Source organism: Thalassophryne amazonica, chromosome 18 (assembly GCF_902500255.1).
Source record: "Thalassophryne amazonica chromosome 18, fThaAma1.1, whole genome shotgun sequence".
NCBI classification, from domain to species: domain Eukaryota; kingdom Metazoa; phylum Chordata; class Actinopteri; order Batrachoidiformes; family Batrachoididae; genus Thalassophryne; species Thalassophryne amazonica.
Genome location: NC_047120.1, coordinates 70,329,122 through 70,347,756, shown reverse-complemented (window position 1 = coordinate 70,347,756; position 18,635 = coordinate 70,329,122). Strand labels below are relative to the sequence as shown.

At 43.8% G+C, this 18,635-nt stretch overlaps 1 protein-coding gene across 1 annotated transcript; it reads right to left on the bottom strand.

The window, feature by feature from the left end:
- Positions 1-969: 969 nt before the first annotated feature.
- Positions 970-17,773, bottom strand: unc13d (unc-13 homolog D (C. elegans)). The gene is made up of 34 exons (XM_034194542.1): positions 17,663-17,773; positions 14,428-14,454; positions 14,266-14,322; positions 14,123-14,179; positions 13,860-13,967; positions 13,739-13,798; positions 13,598-13,664; positions 12,440-12,620; positions 12,322-12,366; positions 12,173-12,244; positions 12,027-12,096; positions 11,839-11,943; positions 11,659-11,751; positions 11,472-11,572; positions 10,152-10,269; positions 9,889-10,010; positions 9,722-9,812; positions 9,583-9,639; positions 9,379-9,476; positions 7,600-7,651; positions 7,378-7,508; positions 7,152-7,269; positions 6,786-6,938; positions 6,619-6,714; positions 6,323-6,529; positions 6,162-6,236; positions 5,250-5,329; positions 5,036-5,150; positions 4,545-4,616; positions 4,266-4,349; positions 4,059-4,179; positions 3,864-3,987; positions 2,681-2,907; positions 970-2,556 (listed from the first exon to the last, which is right to left on the bottom strand). Exons 1-34 carry the CDS (start codon positions 17,720-17,722, stop codon positions 2,444-2,446), a joined length of 3,357 nt encoding a protein of 1,118 aa, XP_034050433.1. The 5' UTR covers positions 17,723-17,773; the 3' UTR covers positions 970-2,443.
- Between the last annotated feature and the right edge of the window lie 862 nt (positions 17,774-18,635).

Genomic DNA, 18,635 nt, shown 5'->3' with positions numbered 1-18,635 from the left:
GCAGTTGCACGTTGAGCGAGTTACATCATCTCCCCATGTGTAGTTGCGCGAGGCACCTCATCTCGACGGGTGACGTCTTCAAGTCTGGGGTAGAACGATATGTGCAGTAGCGCGACGCACCACATCTCGACGTTCACCTCATCTCGACGGGACACCGGCTCACTCAGAGGAAACCTTTCTCCTCGTAAGCAGGATGACATTTGTCCTGCAAAGGTCACCGACGTGAGTCCCAGAAGGTCATGGCTCCAAACCCTGTCCCTACCTTTGGAAAATCTCAGCCCTTCTGAGGAGAACGAGATGATACTCATTGTCAACATCATCAAACGGTGCACTAGGACACATTCATGGAACAGCTGAGATCTTCACACGCCGGGCTGTCAGATTACAGAGTGTGACCTTCTGGGATGGAAGTGAGACCTGGGTTTTAATTATTAACAGTGCGTCCGCCAGGTCTGGATTCATCAGGCCTCATCTATACTCAACATACTTTAGCCAAAGTACAACTAACCAGTTCCATGTTATACTAGCAGTATCATCTCCACACGCAGTTCACATCAGCATGACTAACGTGAACATTGTCCAGCTTCCTTCACTCAGGTGCGCCGTTAATGAGATGATTTACCAAAATAAATAAATAAAAATAAAAAAAGCTCTTTAAACCTCACATGTAGTGCAATTGGGGAAAATAATATGATAATTTTCCTTCGCATTTTCAGTATTAATTGGTAAATATAGTTTGGTCTTTGCAGCTTGGACTTTCCAGACTTTAAAATGCTAGTGAACGCATCATGTTGCAGTAACAGTCAACATCTCGAACTGTCTGTATAGTCCATGGGCCAGGCAGGGTTTGGTACCACTGAAGGGGAATAAACAACTGTGACAGTCAGCCTCAGTGTACAGTGGCCTACATAAAATGTACGGTGGCCATCCAGGGTGGTAGCTGTAGCCGAGTGGGGGTCAGTATTTAACAATGTTCCAGTTATATTGAAAAGTACACCACATTATTTGTCTGATCGTAACGATTCCAAAAAGGTAAGATTTGGACCATCTATGACTGAATGTTATGGGGTAAAAATGATGACAAATGTCAGTTTCAGTTTGTACAGAGGTCAGAAGGGAAAGTTGCTTCAGTTTTGATAAGAAGTGATGCATATTATTGGTTGGGCTAACAAGGTTCTGAAAAGGAGTAGTTGCCACCATGTGTCATGCTTAGTTTCCATGTTACACGGTAACATGTCATATGTCATAGAATCCAATGAATGGTTGACCTTATTTGACCTTTACTTTGGAGACTGAATATTCAACACAGTCAAAACGACTCCATTTATTAATCCTACTTGATCAACTAATAATTTTTGTCACTTCTTACCAAAACTGGAGCAACTTTACTTTTAACCCACTATATAAGCTCAGATTGACTTTATGTAACAATGTTTCTGTTTTTACTCCATATCTCCAGAACATTCAGTCACATATAGTCTGAACTCTTACCTTTTTGAAATCTTTATGATCAGACAAATAATGTGGTATAGTTTCCAGTATAATTGGAGCTTTTTAAAGTATTGACAGCCCCTTCCCCTGGATGGCCACCATACATACTTGTGTAAGTCACGGTGGAGTGAGGCTGGATTCTAAGAGTTGTTTAGTTCCCTTAAGTGGTCCTTATTAGGTCAAAATTGTCTTTTGGCTCATGGACAAACATGAATGGCTGAGGCTTTGTTTGTTTGTTTGTTTTTTTGGGGGGGACATACTGCGTCGTCTTTACAGATTCAGAGGGCATATTTAGTGTAATTGAAACAACTATCCAATAATGCTACAGCCAAAGGGTGCAGTCTTTAGCAGCCTGCAGGTCGCGCTCGTGTAGATTTAGATTCTGCGTTTAATAAATTTAAAGTGGGTGGTTTTACTGTTGAATAATATTTAAAGGTTACTAATAGTTGTTGAAATTGACAACAGGCATCCTCCGTTAATGAACTCAGGTTTCCTCGAATCTTCTGCAGAAACTGGAAGAACAAAGCATGTTAACACAATCGAGGCAAAACGGCTACGTGTCCTCTTTGAAATGGCATCATTTTTACTGCGTAGAAGTCAAACACATTTATTATTATTAATATTTTTTTTGTACTTTATAAATTGTGACACAGGTTCCGCTTCCCAAATCTTTACATCTGTAGTGATGTGTGACATTTCACTGTGTGTCAACCATGGTCTGATATATTATCATACAGATATTTACAGAAGCGATGACGTCATTTCTCTTGCACTGATTGGATGAAGCAGATGGACGCGTTTGTGGTGTGAAAGTGTTTGGGCTCCGGTTCTGGCCGCACGTACTGGAAAGCGTTTCCTTCTCAGTGGATTTCATGTTTTGTTTTTTTTGTATAGATCATTAAAACAAATTGTATATTTTTGGAGGAAAGAGCTGTTCCTGGGTGTTGTTTGTTCATGGTTGAATTGCCTCCTGTGATTGTTTTTCTCTCTGCCGACGCTTCTTGACAAAAGCCTGAGTCTCCTGCTCCCCTTTTCTGGACTCCAGTAACCTCAAAATGTTGTCATCTGCAAAATAGTAAAGTACACACACACACAAAGATTGGTAATTGCTCTTTGATCCAGCAGCAGTTAACAGTTCGAGGACCTTGTGGAATTCATTCTGATGGAGCGCGGCGGCGTGAGATCATACCGTTTGGTTTGGGATGCATCAGAGGCAGTCGTATTTGAGCAGGAGGCGCATCCGGCTGGGAGGTGACCACCTCCTCTGCGCCGTCCCTCCCTCCACCGACTCCTGGGATGGCTTTGAGGGACAAGAAGGCCTCGCCTTCAAAGTCGTCTGTCTTCAAGATGTCGTGGTCCAGAACAGTCACCACCAGACACGCCCCCGGAGCGCGGCACTGCTCCAGAGAGACCAGGCTGCAAGAAATAACAGAATGTAAAAACTGCTGCACTTCAAAGGCCCTTTGATGGGGATTAAAACACAAACTCAAGACCACTTCATACTTTTAAAGCAATGATTCTCAGATTTGTTTGGAACAAATATCACCTCTAATATTTGTGGATCATGACTTTGAGCCCGAACGCTAGTCATTTCTTTTATCCCAATGACAGCATAAAAATAATCAGGATTAAAGATGAGTGACCAGGATCAAAGGGTAGTGGTGAGGATCAAAGCTCAGAAATTAAGATCCAAGGTTTACCACTGTAATCAAAGGACAGAAATGATGATGAAAACTCAGTGATCAGTATCAAAGGTGTACTATGAGGGTCAAAGGACAGCGCTCACTATCAAAGCTCAGTGATCTGGATCGAACGGCAGTAGTATTGATAAAAGGAGAGCAGTCATGATCAAAGATCTGTGATCAGTCTCAAAGATGAACTGTGAGGATCGAAGGACAGCAATCATGATTAAAGATCAGTGATCATAATCAAATGACAATGATCCTGATCAAAGGACATCAATTATGATCAAAGCTCACTGATCAGGCTCAAAGGGTTGCTAGGAGGATCACAGGACAGTGTTCAGCATCAAAGTTAATCTATTAAGATCAAACGTCAGTGATCTGGATGAAAGCTCAGTAATCTGACTTAAAGATCAGCCGTGTGGCTCAAAGGTCAACTATCATGACAAATATGTATTTTATTTAATTAATTATTTATTTTTTAATGGGGTTAGTCCACTAGACTGGACTCTGGTTTTGGACCTAATTTAAATTAAAGTGTGGTCTCGGCAGATGTGTACATTCTATCCAGTGTCCAAGTTGTCTCTGAATGTTCTGTGTGAGCTGGAAGGCCGTCAGGGGGTACTGGGACCACAGTTTGAGAACCTCTCGGCTGGGTTCTGTTACGCGACACGTGCACTGAAAACTCACAATTCAAAGGCCTCGTCGAACAGCGGGTTGAGGTCGCAGCTCTTAACCTGTGTGCAGCGAGGCTCCACCTCCGGGAAGACATGCTGAGGCTCCAGACAGAGCTGCACAAACGGATCGCTCAGACCTGCAGAAGACAGACGGCGTCATGGCGCTGCTTCCAAGCAAATGTCTATGCTGGCGGCGGTCTGCGCTCACCGTTGGAGTCCATCGGAAGAAGGTGGGCGGCGTTCAACACCTCCACCCTCAGCCGGTGGTCGGACCTCCTGTAGGAGGCGAGCAGAGTGACTGCGCCGTATTTCTCTCCACACAACACCTTCTGCTCACCGTGGACACACACGGATCAAGTTTGGACACAGAACGTGAGGCATGTGGAAATAGAATGTTTGGCTGCGACTGTCTCACCTGCTCCCAGATTTTCCTGTTGAGGAATTCTTCCACTAGCTGCCGACTGCTCAGGGAATTATGAGTCAGGTGAGCCTTCAGAACCTGGAAAGACACCAGAGGACAAGAAAATGTTCCGTGCAGCCTGCAGATACTAATATTCTGGAATTGTGCTGCTGCGCAAGAATTGGGAATCAGTAGCAGCTTCAGCAGTGGGCGTCGGGAACGATACGCGACTCACTTACATACTTCATGTATGTACGTGTCGTAAAGTCACAAAAAACAAAGGTCTTTATTCACCTTGTACTCGTCGGAGTGGAGCGCCTGCAGGGGGAGTCCGTTTCCATCAGCGTGGAAGCACTGCTCCAGGCACTGAAAACCACAGCAGACATGACCTTTAACATTAGGCTCTATGTGCAAAAATAAAATCTTTTTTTCTTTTGTAACAGTCTGTGACAGGCAGGAGCCCTTTTTGTCTTAGGACATCATGAAGGAAGACCCAACCTTCTTTTCACATGTCATAAAGGCAAACACAGCAGTCATTCCTATAACATCTTAAAGGAAAACCCGAAGCCATCAAGTAAGAGTCGCATTAACGTAACGTCAAAGTGCTTAGTGGTCAAGTGGCACACGTAGGCTTGATAAAATTCAGTGTTGATCTTCAACATCTACATCACAAACTTCTGCTGCTGCTAACTTCTAGGAGCCGTTTCAAGGCACCGTTGCTGTACAAAAGTGATGTAACTGTGCCTTACTGGGTGATGTATGACATCATAAAGGTAAAAGTGGACCTGCAGAGTGTAGAGCAGCCTCTGACAGAACACCATCAGCCCTTCTTGCTGTTGCTGCCGTGTGGCCACCTGGTAGATGATCTTCAGTGAGTTATTCCACAGCGGTGTCAGCAGACTGGACACAGACAGGAAACCATCAACATGCAGACCAGAACCCCACACGGGAAACCAGCAGAAACCAGAAAACTGTTGGATATGAGACGTGGAAGTCTACCTGTTGAAGTTCTCTTGAACCAGGTTTTCATTCATATACTGAAGCTCTTTCTCCAGGTAGCGCATCAGAGGAGCTGCAGCCTGAAACGGCATTGTGCAAATATGCAACCTATAAGTTGGGTCCACAACAAAATGTTTCAGACCCACAAAAGGAATCAGTTGCTTCAGGAAATGATTCGTGCCTTGGAAAGGCTAAAAACACTAAACGAATCAGTTGCTTCAGAAAATGATTCATGCTTGGGAAAGGCTAAAAAGACTAAATGAATCAGTTGCTTCAGGAAATGATTCATACCTTGGAAAGGCTAAAAACACTAAACGAATCAGTTGCTTCAGAAAATGATTCATGCTTGGGAAAGGCTAAAAGGACTAAATGAATCAGTTGCTTCAGGAAATGATTCATGCTTTGGAAAGGTTAAAAAGACAATTAATCAGTTGCTTCAGGAAATGATTCATGCTTTGGAAAGGCTAAAAAGACAATGAATCAGTTGCTTCAGAAAATGATTCATGCTTTGGAAAGGCTAAAAAGACAATGAATCAGTTGCTTCAGAAAATGATTCATGCTTTGGAAAGGCTAAAAAGACTAAATGAATCAGTTGCTTCAGGAAATGATTCATGCTTTAGAAAGGCTAAAAAGACTAAATGAGTCAGTTGCTTCAGGAAATGATTCATGCTTTGAAAAGGCTAAAAACACTAAAAGAATCAGTTTCTTCAGGAAATGATTCCTGCTTTGGAAAGGCTAAAAACACTAAATGAATCAGTTTGGTGAAATGAGTCACGTTTTTCTTTTTGTAACATAGTGTGGTTATTTTTTCCCATGACCTCATAGGTTAGCCGTCATCACTAACGGCACACGTTTTAACATTTAATTGAAAGATGAGCTTGGTCTAACTGGGAATAAAACTTGATTACTTACGTCCTCTGTGGACTTGGACGGAAGCCTCTGCCTGGACACCATACTCCTCACATACGTCTCGATGTCGGTGTTGAGCTGCACAGACGTAACACGTCACAGACGGAACACGTCACAGACGGAACGTTTGAATCGTCTTATTGTGTTCACTTTTTTACGTGCACCTGTTTTCCCAGGGTGTCCAAAGCGGAGCGGATCTCTCGGTCCAGGATGCTCTGGGTCTGCTGGACCTGTGAGGGCAGCGTGTTGTGGAACTGACTCTCCCCGATGACGTGATGTGTCCGTTCGCGAAGTCCAGCCCAGTTGAGCTGGGTCGGAACGCGGGTCAGCACTGAGCGTAGGTGCTCCAGGTCATTGACCACCACGCACAGCTGCACAGACATCGGATTATTATTGACCTGTCTCAGGTACAACTGACCCCGCCCAAAAAGCACCTGCTTCTCTCCGTGTCCGCTCTCACCATGTTGATGGCGCTGCAGTGGTCGGAGTTCTCGGACAGCGTCCTGACCCTCTCCTTCAGGATTTGGCAGTAGGTCACCACAATCTTGCAAACATCCTAAAAAAAGAGAGGGAGAAGGTGACGGCGTCCCCACAGTCACTGGGCGTGGCATCCAGATGGCAGTGTACCTCGGTGATTTTGACCATGAGCATGAAGGCCTCTTCGGGGTCGGGCCAGGACAGCTGCTCCCACAGCTGGCAGACGGGATGGATGCACGCCGCCAGGTCCACCGCAGAGGAGCTGTGTTTTATGGGAACTGAACCAGACTGCAGAGGCTGCAGCTGTGGACCAGAAGACCACAGAGTCCAGGAGCCAGTGGTCAGTTTTTGACCTAATCGGTAGGAGTCTAAACGAGACTTACAGTCCAGCATCAGTGTACCACAACCATGAGGCAAAGGGTGTGGCTCCGCGTGGTGAAGGGCCGGAGCGGGCCCTTCTCTATGTTTACAGCAATATGATTTTTGTCATGAAATAAATCAGATATGAAACGTTACCTGGTCTACCTGCACGGCCCGCTCGACCCGGTCCTGAGTGGTACTGAAGGCCTGGTTCAGCCAGTAAGGCAAAGCTTCTCTGAAGCCTTCATGAAAGTTTGTCAGCTCGAGTAATCCCCTGAAACAAACATCGAGACACAGTCAAGTCCAAAACCACGGTTAAGTACTGGATCAGGAAATCAGGACTCAAACTGGAAAGAGAGTGGGTGCTCCAGTGACCTCTGACCTCCTCTGAAGGAAAGCCTTGTCTTTGTGGATGGCCTGGAGGCTCAGGTACAGCGGGAACAGGCTGTTGGCTAAAGGCTGCTCCATCTGACCCTCCATCAGTGACAAGACTTCACCCACTTCCTTTGCAATCTTCAGACGACAGGACAGGGTTTCGTCCAGGATTAGAGACCTGGAGTTTATGGAGGCTGAGTGGAATCAAATGGCTCTTTTTGGCACTTACCAGGAAGTCGTGTTTATGGTAAACTGCCGTGAACACATCCAGCTGCACAGCGCTGGAAGGAGAAGAAGAGAAAGCTGATCCGTTATGACAGGAGTGTCGTTTAGGACCAAGAAGGTTCTGCTGGATGTTTGTCAGCAGAAATACACAAAAAATAATCAAACAGTTTTAATGAATTTTGGTAAAGGGGCGGGGCCTAGAGGGTAAGAAGTAAGTCGTCTATAGACCCTGAGGACCGCTGGTGCTGATCCCCGACTTCTGTAGCGTGACTGAACGTGGCTGGACACCAGGTCAGTCACAGGCCACTAAGACCTGTACCCATTTATAGCTGTTGGACTGAGACAATGCAGGAGAGGTGTCTTATCCAAGGACGCACAAGTGCCACAACCGGGCATCAAACCCAGGTCTACATACTAGCAGCCACCCACTGAGCCACCTGCTCTGCAGAAGAATTCTCCCAAGAAAGATCCCATTACATATGGATGCAGGGATCCTAATTTTGCTGTTTGCTTTGATCCTGTAATTAGAATCAAAGGTCAGCAACTGGGATCATTGGTCAGTAGTTGGCATTTAAGTCCAATAATTGGGATCAAAGGTCAGTGCATATGTTCAAAGGTCAGAGTTAATGGTCAGATCAGGATCAAATATGAGAAATTCTAAAACCAAACGTTACTAATCAGCCCAAGATTAAAGGTCAGTGATCAGGATCAGAGATCAGCAATCTGATTAATATCAAAGATCAATAATGAATATCAAAAGTCACCAGTCAGGTCAGAATCAGTGGCCAGTGATAAAAATCAAAGGTCAGTAATCAGCATCAAATGTGACTGACCAGAATCAAAGGTCAGCAAACATCATGAAAGTTCAACAATCACGATCAAAGGTCAATTCTTAGGTCAGGATTCAAAATGAAATCAATGGTCAGGATTAAAATTCATGCATCAGAAAAAAAGATGAGTAATTATAGTGTCAAAGATGACTGATCAGGCCAAGATCAAATGTCAGTTGATCAGGTCAAATGTCATTTGATCAGGATCAAAGGTCAGTAATCAGGATTAAATGATTGATCAGTATCAAAGTGTATGAGAAAAGCTTCCCGATCAGATAAGAAGTCTGGAATCAGTTTAGTCTTATGGCCTTTCATCAAGGTTTGTTGACTGGGAAGAAATTTCAGCAATCAGGATCAAAGGCCAACACCATCAATTAAAGGTCACGATCAGGATCAAAGACCATTGATTGGGATCAAAGACCAGTCATCATAACAAGATGCATGACTGGGACATGGTTGCTAAAATGTCTTTTCAAAATTTTGTTTTTGTAACAGTGCTTTAAATTTTTTTATGGAGCAATAATGACAAGCATGTCGTTAAACCAACGCGTCTCTTAGCTGTCTGTCCTTAACGTTAGCTTGTTTTGAAAATGGTCATGGCAACATGACACTTGGCAATTATAAGTGCAGCTGTTCTTCCCCAGGTTTGGGCCCCTGATGGTGACCTCTGACACTCAGAGATTTGAGTTGGGAACTGCAAGTGCGTTGTTTTAGCAGTGGGTTTTCAATCTTGCCAACACTCATATGTCCTAACAAGAAAAATGTCTTTATGACATCATAAGGCAAGAATATTGAAGATAACGAATGGATTAGTTCTCTCTCTTCCCTGTCAGATCTTTTCGGGCTTCTCCACCTTGGGGTTTCCTGTAGGTGGGACCTCTGGGTTGTCTTGAATGCACCGACACTCGCACCTTGAAAGTGGTGTGAAGGACAAGTGTCTGTTTGTCTCGTACCTGACAAATACTCTGTTCCAGACGTCCTTGTTATGTTTGATGTCTTGCTGCGTCTCCACAACCAGCCTGGAGAGGGCGCTCACGATCTCTGACAGATCCTGTGTGTCACCAGGGTGCAAAAATAACACGAGTGTAGTGAAATAAATGGAAGGAAAGCGAGAGTGCTGATGACAGCGTGAGCGTGTTGGTGACGCGTGTCCCGACCTTGGTCATCGGCTGGTGCAAACCCTTTTTGAGGGCGAACCACTCCTCCGTGCCCACCTGCCATGAAAGTCACATATATACTACTGATTAAGACTTGGCCCAATCAGGATGTGCTCACGTGAGCGAGCTGACCCCTGACCTGGACAGCATCACAGACTTCATCGTGAAGATCAAACTGAGCCGGGTTCAGCTTCTGGAAGGCCTGGGTCTTACAGATCTGCACCAAGATTCTGTAATAGAAAAATGTTCATTCATGTATCGTTGGCCTTCGCGGGCGATGGTACAGTCGTAATCTGCCAGGTGTACCTGAGGAGCGTGTGCAGTTTTGGAGTTGCAGCAACTGTTGGCGGGAAGATGTCTCTGTATTTGGACACCAGGCACAGTCCATACTGCAGGAAACCGTGAAGCGAGTCCCCAAGTTCCTGTTTCTGGTCACAGAGTACCACACCTGTCTGCACTGAAACCTCAAATCCTGATTTCTCTTCCTTTATTTCCGACACTTTAATATAGGAACCAAAAAAAAAAAAAATCTCACATGCAGGACTCAGGCGAAGAGAACGGGTTCATACCTGTTGGTATGGCAGCTCCTGCTGGTGCCAGTGGTACTCAATGCTGGTGAGCTGCTGGAGCAGCACCGAGGAGTCCACCTCCAAACTCTGGTAGAGTTTACTGTAAGCCACCCACTTTCTGTTGGCAAGATCATTGCGAAGTATTAGGGTTATTCAACTTTACACCAACTGGACCTTTTGTTGGTCTTCAAGACATTTGGTCTTGGAGACCAACAAAACAACAAGACGTCCATTTGCTGTAAACGTCTAGATATGAGAGCCGATTAAGTTTTGAACCTGACCAATAAAAAGTAGGATGTGGTTCTCCATCTTTTGCATTTTGAGGAACCAACATTTCTCAACATTGCACCCAGTGAGTCAAAACTTCACACATTCTCAGGAAATGTCTGTTTCTCAGAATGCAAAAGATGGAGAACCACATCCTACATTTATGGGTCAGGTTCAAAACTTCCCAGTCGGCCATCGTAAAACACCAACAAGATGTCAAGTTGTTGTAAATTAAACTTCTTCTATTCTATTAACTTCTTCTGTATTAATGTTATAACTCAGATGTTGCATCTTGAAGACCAACAAGATGTCCAGTTGCTGTAGAGTAAACGTACAGACATCTCCAACTGATAACCTTCTTCAACACAGTGTTGTCATTCAGTCATAAGTATTTTATCTAGAACACCAGCAGGACATTTAATTGCTGCAGACCCTAAGCCTAAACCTCTAGATAGTCCAACCTGGGAAACTGAGAATCTTCATCATTATATTACCACGAGAATTCAGTCAGTCATTTTGTCATGAAGACCAACAAGAAGTCCACTTGCCATAGACTAAAAGCCTAGATATCTCCTAGCTGGGTAACTGAGAACCCATAGTAGTGTCTATAAAGGTACGTAGTTGCACCTGGACTTCTAGTAACTGTCAGTATTGTTAGAATAGTGACAGTTGTTACAGTAGCAGTTGAAACAATGAGCAAGACAAAATTACAAAGTTCAAGTAGGTCTACGTAGGCTGACCAGATTTATGCTGGTTATGGAATTGGCCTTCTCACTGGGCGTTTTTCAGACTTTAGCTTTGCCTTTTTCTAGTTGGATGGTATTACTTAGTTTGAACACTAAAAGAGAAACAACATTGTTGACACAATGATAATCCAACATATGAGAGTTCTGTGTTAGCATGACCTGTCCATGAAGGTCCTAAGTCATCCAGATAGGAGATATCTAGAAGTGGACATCTGATAAAGTCACTTTAAAATCCTGCAGACAAACACATCCAGTTGCCTTGGAATGAACTTCTAGATATTTTTCTAGATGTCAACATGGAGCTTACGCCAGGTCCTGAAGAAAAGGTGACAGGTCGTTCTGCGTAGCGTAAAGCTCCAGGAGTGCCTGAGCCTCTCCACATAAATCCCCTTTCCATGGACCGCAGCCCTAACAGAGATTAAAAAAAAAAAACAGCCTGAGTGTGTTAGGAAGTGTTCTACTTGATGCTGAGTCCAGGTGTTTGTGTCCTTCACCTGCTGCCTGGAGATGTACGACTGAACAAACTGCTGAAGAATCCCACAGTAGTTGACGTAAGCACTTCGGCCAGCACTCAGCGTCTCATCTCTCTGTTGGCGACACAACACACCGTTTATCCAAACACATTTTCTCATTAAAGCATCGAGAATTTGTTGAAATTTTGGCTCAGTTTTCACCGCTTTGTGGATGAACTTGAGTTGAAGGTGGCACTGGCCACGGTCAGGGTACGTCTCAGTTCTTGGCTCCAGATTGTACCAGTTGTCTTCAGTGCAGTGGAGATCCTAAGGAGAGAAGGTGGACGTATCAGGGTCACTTCCACCAAAGGAAACACGCCTGAACAATCCTCTACTAACAGATTCACCACCTGAAGTTTCAGGACCACTTTACCCAGGAAGTCATCTGTGCCTTTCTCTTTCTTGGCGTCTTTGATCATCCTGAAACAAATACCGGGACAAACGAGGTGTTTCCTTTGACCGGTCAAATGTTCATGACTGAGAAAGGGCTTGATACCTTCTTAAACTGTTGAAGTTGGTTTTGAATTCCTCGAGTTTCTGAGTGAGCGAGACTTCTTCGTCTTTGTCCCTGAGGAGGTAACGACACCATCAGTGGGACCACCAGAAAGGTGTTCAAGTAAGTGAAGCTTTGAGCACTGAACTCACCACATCTCCAGGTGGAAACTGGCACTGGAGACGTCCTCAAACTCTCTGTGCACACAAGAAGAACAAAATGTAAACCACCGCGAAATACTCCAAAGGAGCTCAACACGTTTCGACTCACAGAATGAAGGTTTGGTTCCAGACGGGGTTCAGAGTCTGTTTCTTCACATCTGTCTGGTAGATTTTGTCGTCAGATACGGCGTCTTTTACCACATATTTAGAGGGTTTGGATCTGGATTGACGGGTACGACTCTCTTCCTCGTCCTCCAGTATACTCAGCATGCAGTACGGGTCACTAAAACCTGATCAACACACAACAAGTCTCAAAGCAATCCCAAAAATATCAGTGGAAGTATCAAGTGTCTGTCAGTCGTCGTTATTGGATTATCATGTTTACAAAAAACTTTTATCTTCATTAATATGCATAAAACTTCCCCCAAATCCACTCAGCTCATCTGATTCCCAGGGGATACCTATGGTGTAAGTTTCAAGTGTATTTTAAATGTTATTAAATTATCATATTAAAAAAACATCTCCATTATTATGCAAATATATTAACTGTACTACTCAGAAGACACCCAGCTCATCTGATCTCTGGTGGGTACCTATGGGTAAGTATCAAGTGTCTATCAAGTGTTATTTATTTTTCATGTTCACAAAAAATAACTCCAACTTTATTAATATGCATAAATTACCCCAAACTCCAATCAGCTCATCTGATCCCTGGTGGATACCTACGGTGTAAGTATCAACTCCCTTTTAAATGTTATTGAATTATCACATTCACAAGAAAAATTACGGAATCTCTATTAATATTCAAATATGTGCATGAACTACCCAGAAGCTCAACCAGCTCACCTGATTTTCTGAGGTGTAATTATCAAATGTTTAAGTGTTACTGATTTGTAATTTGTGTCTATATATATATATATATATATATAGACACGGGAAAATGTATTGATTTATTATGTTCACCATAAAATAATGTAATCCTCATTAATACTCAGATATATGCACCAAATCAGCCACAAATCTGATTATCTGATACCCAGGGTTACTAGTGGTGTAAGTATCAAGTGTTTATCAAATGCTGCTATTGATTTAATATGTTCAAGAGAAAAAAAAAACTTCTATCCTTATTAATATGCAAATGTATGCACCAAACTGGCTAAAAATCTACTTCCCTTATCTGACTGGTTTGGTGGGGGGGTATTTATGGTGTAAGTATCAAGGGTTTAACATATATTGTTGAGTTGTTTGAAGGTATTTAAACACTCACCGCTGATGTCTTTACCCAGGATTCCCTTGGCTTCCTTCACGGTGGCCATCAGGCAGCACACAGGAGGCTGTGGGGTGGGGGGTTTGGTAAACGTTTGTTTTGTCTCTCTGAGGACTCGTCGTGTGGACTTGCTTTTCTCACCTCTGATCTCTGCGTTTTCTCCTGCAGGCTGCTGTGCTCCGACTCGCTCATACCGAAGGCCTGAGAAACAGGAGAGTTAGATCAGGGCGTCGCTGTGGTTACCATTCACGCACGTTTTTACCTCCTTGATGTTCTGCTGAAGCTGCTCGGCTGTGAACGTGCCCGTGGACGACGGCGCCCCCATGGTGTGAGCGATGGTGTACAGCAGCTCCTTATACAGCGGCTTCAGCTTCAAACAGACACGAAACAGTCACACAGACCTGCACAGCGTGACCCTGGTGACCCCTGCACACAGGCCACGACCTGTGTACAGGGGTCACACAGACCTGCCTGACCTGCACAGCGTGACCTGTGTGACCCCCTGCACACAGGTCGCAACCTCACCTCCATCTCCTTGTGCCGCCGCTGTTTCTCTGCAGGATTTTCATCCTCCTTGATGTCCTGAAAGAGACGAGCGCAGACAGTTTCTGCCTCCGTCTGTTTTTCTAAATGTCTACGCTCTCAGCTCAGTGTGGGCGTGTCCCTACCCTCCGCTCTCGAAGTTTTCTGGTCGTCCCCAGTTTACGCACGTGGGCAGGTGACAGCTGGTGAAATTAAATAAATTGAATGAGGTCAGAAATGAAAAGTTCCATCAGAAGCAACAATCAGTGCTGAAGGACATTTTAATTTGCAGCAGGTGAAGGTTTTACCTGTTTGACTCTCGCATGACTGTGGTTCTGGAAATCAGAAAAAATTATTAATATAATATAATTAATATAATGAACAGGATAGAATTAATACCATGTATGACCGTATAATTAATAGAATGTGATGAATATAAGTAGCAGTGTAATATAGTATAATTAATAGAATGTGATGAATATAATTAATACCATGCATGACAGTATAATTAATATAATAGAATGTGATGAATATAAGTAAGTGTAATATATCATTTAATATATTATAATTAATACAATATGATATTAATATAATATGATATAATTAATATCATTTAATATAGTAGAATTAATACAATAGTGACTATCAGCGCACACAAACTATTTCTATATAAATGATTTAGATATAAATAATGATTTCACAGCAAACACTTCAGTTGAATTCAGAAAGCCACAGTTATTTAAAGATGACTCTGGCTCATTAACTGATGAGAGATTGAAACTCAATTTCAATAAATAAATAAACAAACCAAAAAAACAGGAAACACTTGTTGAAAGTGAGCCTCCCTCTTGAAGAACTTCCTCTATTGCTGATAATGAAACTTACTCAGAAGTAACTGATAAACTTCTAGATACATAGACGGGCACAGGGGAGGGTGTGGGAGGGGGAGGGGGAGCTTTAGTTCCCACCCACCCCACCACACACACACACACACACACACCCTCCATTTAAGATTCTATCAGTATAATGTCCATGTGTTGCATATCAGAATGTTCAGAACAATCTCAGCTTTCTGAATGAACCTATATTGTTTGTAACACTGTCCAAAAATATGATCTATTAATAGAATTATGATGGAAAATTGAGCAGATTATTCAGGCTCCAGATGTTTTAGTAAATTATCACTGGTTGGACATGAACCAAGAAAAATCACCCTTAGTCACCTGAATTAAATGGACCCGTCGCGTCCATTTAAATCATGCTCACACACACAAAACTCATACAAAGTTCTGTGAAGGTAGAGTCCTGCACTTTGTCAGTGACATGAGAAGTGTCTATCTGTCGTAGTCTGAACTTGGTGTGTGGATGAAGGTCAAGCCCAGGGTTATGATTAAAGGGTTTGTGTCAGCAAAAGTCAAGGTCATTTGTGTCAAAGGTAAAAATAAATCCCATTCTGAATTTAACCAAACTTGGCACAGGTGCGTTCTGGAATTGCTCAGGCCGAGTCAAATTTTTCAAAACTCAATTCACTGAAATCAAAGGTCAAAACATAAGTTTTTAACCCAAATGTGCACTCAAATTTGGACTTATTGGGTGGTGGCCAAGTTGTTAATGCACTTGGTTTCAGTTCGGAAGGTTCTGGGTTCAAATCCCACCCCTGCCACATTTCTCCATGTAATGTGGAGTTGCGTCAGGAAGGGCATCCGGCGTAAAACCTGTGCCAAATCAACATGCAGATCCACCTTGGATTTGCTGTGGCGACCCCGAGTGCAAACAAGGGAGCAGCCGAAGGGACTTACTGTCTAGTTGTTGAGGTCAAATCTGTGCAGTGAAACTCCAAATTTACTTTAGTTATAAAACAAACAAATGTTCTATCAGATGTCAGATAATTAATTAAATGAATTCATTCATCCAGAGACCAGCTGAGGGGAGCGCTGGCTGCTGGAGGACATCGGCGGCGCCTGTGTTGGTTCTTGTCTGAACTTTGTCCTTGTTGATCTCTGCAGGGTTTCCTGTCCCTGTTTTTGGTGGCTGTACAGGAACATCTGAGCTGCCCTACTAGAAGAAGACCACTTGAGTGGTCAAGTCCTAATGAATTGAAGTCGACTGTTGTGACTCGTCGTCTGAACCCTACCTGGCACCAGAGGTGGCACACACCTGGTGGGGGGTTGTGGAGTAGGTGAGGTCAGACTGGTCACGCCTGCCTGTCTGTTTGCTGGTTGACTCCTCTCAGGTTCTTTCTGCTGATTTCTGTTAAACATGTTGATGAACCGGGAGGCACGGTGGCTTAGTGGTTAGCACTGTTGCCTCGCAGCAAGAAGGTCATGGGATCAATTCCCACCTGTGGCCTTTTTGTCCTTGTGTTTGTGTGGGTTTCCTCCAGGTGCTCCGGCTTCCTCCCACATCCAAAGACATGCAGATTAGGTGGACTTGAAACTTGAAACTGTCCGTAGGTGTGAATGTGTTTGTCCCTGCGCCAGACTGGCGTCCTGTCCAGGCTGAACCCCGCCTCGTGTGACTGCTGGGATAGGCTCCACCCTCCCGTAACCCTTAATTGTGGTAAGTGGTTGAAGATGAGTGAGTGAAGGTTGACTCTGAACTTGTCCTTCAAGAATTCGTTTTGGCAGGATGTCCACCTTCAAGCCTGTTTGGACCAAATGTGGCTCACACTCAGGTGGGTTCCAGAACTGCCCTGGCAAGGTCAGCCAGAGGTCAATCATCTGAGAGAACAGCAAAGTCACTGAGGTCAAATGTCAGATTGCCGTCAACCTTACAGTCCCCATGGCTACGGGTACTTTTTCCTCCTCACACAGAACTTAAACGTCTTCTTGGTCAAATATGATTCATTCTTCCTCATGAAACATGATTCATGGTCACAGCTTCTTAAATGAGACATTTGGACAGTGTCAGTCCATTTATAACACCTGCTAATTTCAGACTTGGGGAACTGGAAGATAAAGGGACGTGTGTGCCGGAGTCTTTTGTTTGGGATGTCTCTGGTCGCACCGTTTTTCAGAGGGACCAGAAGAAAATGATTCTCTGGTGTATTGTAATTATCTGCAGGAATCGAGACTTTTTAGTCTGGCGGCTAAGGCACAAATTTTAGGGGAATCATGCACTTTTTTTAACTTTACACTCACTCAGCTTCAACCACTTATTCCAATTAAGGGTCATGGGGGGTGGAGCCTATCCCAGGAGTCACGGGGTGTGAGGCAGGGTCACCCTGGACAGGACGCCAGCCTGTTATTATTAACTTATTTAATAATTATATATAAACATCTCCCCCCGCCCAGGAAAAAAAAAACTATTTGGGTTGTTTTACATTTTTTGTTATTCTGCTGGTTTCAAGCAGTGTCCAAGTCATTATTTGGGGTTTTATGTTTTATTTAATGCATATCACGTTGTATGTATTTATTTGGAATTTAAAATGAAAGAGCATTATTTTGAAAATTACTCTAACCCTAACAAACAAACACCTCGTACAGTAAAACCCCGTCACCGTGTTGGGAGCTGCTCAGCAGTAGTTTGAGTGTTGTGGTGTACCTGCTCAGGTATGTGCAGCAGGTGGTCTCCTGGGCTGCTCGTCTGGCTGTGACCCGACATGGTGATGTCCGTCCTCGCCGCCGTGTGTTCGTGCTAAAGGGAAGCTGTGAGTGGGGTTGTGTGAAGCTTTGCACTGCCACCGGAAGCCGTCACTTCCTGAAGGTGGTGAAGTCAGGAACTGTGACTTGTGACTTTTTTTGTGCATCAAAAAGCTCTCAGCGCTTTTCCTCCTGCAGAAGGTGAGGCCATACGTTTACATACACCCAGTGTTCAAACTCAGACTTCCTCCAAAGTACCACAGTAACACCAAGAGTGTTAAATCAGTCAGAGTTTCTGCTTCACATGCGTGGAACTTTATTTTTAAATAATTGCTAAAAGATGGATGTTTCAGTTTTTGTTCACACTGTCAGATCTTAAGGAGGTCAAAGGCCAACACACACGAACAGTCCTGAGCCAGATGGGTCGGTCTGTCCACCCACGGTGGAAATGCCTTTGATACAGCATTTGGGTCACCATCTAAACTTTAAAGGGACTTGAACATTCAGTACGGTAGCTGAAGCCAGGTGGGGGTCTAAATGTAAAAATACTCTAATCATATTGAGAAGTACCACATTCTTTGACAACTATGCCACATTATTTGAGAAGAACGCCACGTTATTTGAGAAGTACGCCACGTTACTTGAGAAGAACGCCACGTTATTTGAGAAGAAGGCCACGTTATTTGAGAAGAACGCCACGTTACTTGAGAAGAACGCCACGTTATTTGAGAAGAAGGCCACGTTATTTGAGAAGAACGCCACGTTACTTGAGAAGTACGCCACGTTACTTGAGAAGAACGCCACGTTATTTGAGAAGAAGGCCACGTTATTTGAGAAGAAGGCCACGTTATTTGAGAAGAACGCCACGTTACTTGAGAAGAACGCCACGTTATTTGAGAAGAAGGCCACGTTATTTGAGAAGAACGCCACGTTAC

Excerpts from the sequence above, each read along its gene's own strand:
- unc13d (XM_034194542.1), bottom strand. The coding sequence starts at position 17,722 with ATGTCGGGTCACAGCCAGACGAGCAGCCCAGGAGACCACCTGCTGCAC. Across the intron at positions 11,752-11,838 it reads TCAAGTTCATCCACAAAGCG|AGAGATGAGACGCTGAGTGC; the intron begins GTGAAAACTGAG and ends TGTCGCCAACAG. Across the intron at positions 9,477-9,582 it reads TGCACCAGCCGATGACCAAG|GATCTGTCAGAGATCGTGAG; the intron begins GTCGGGACACGC and ends GGTGACACACAG.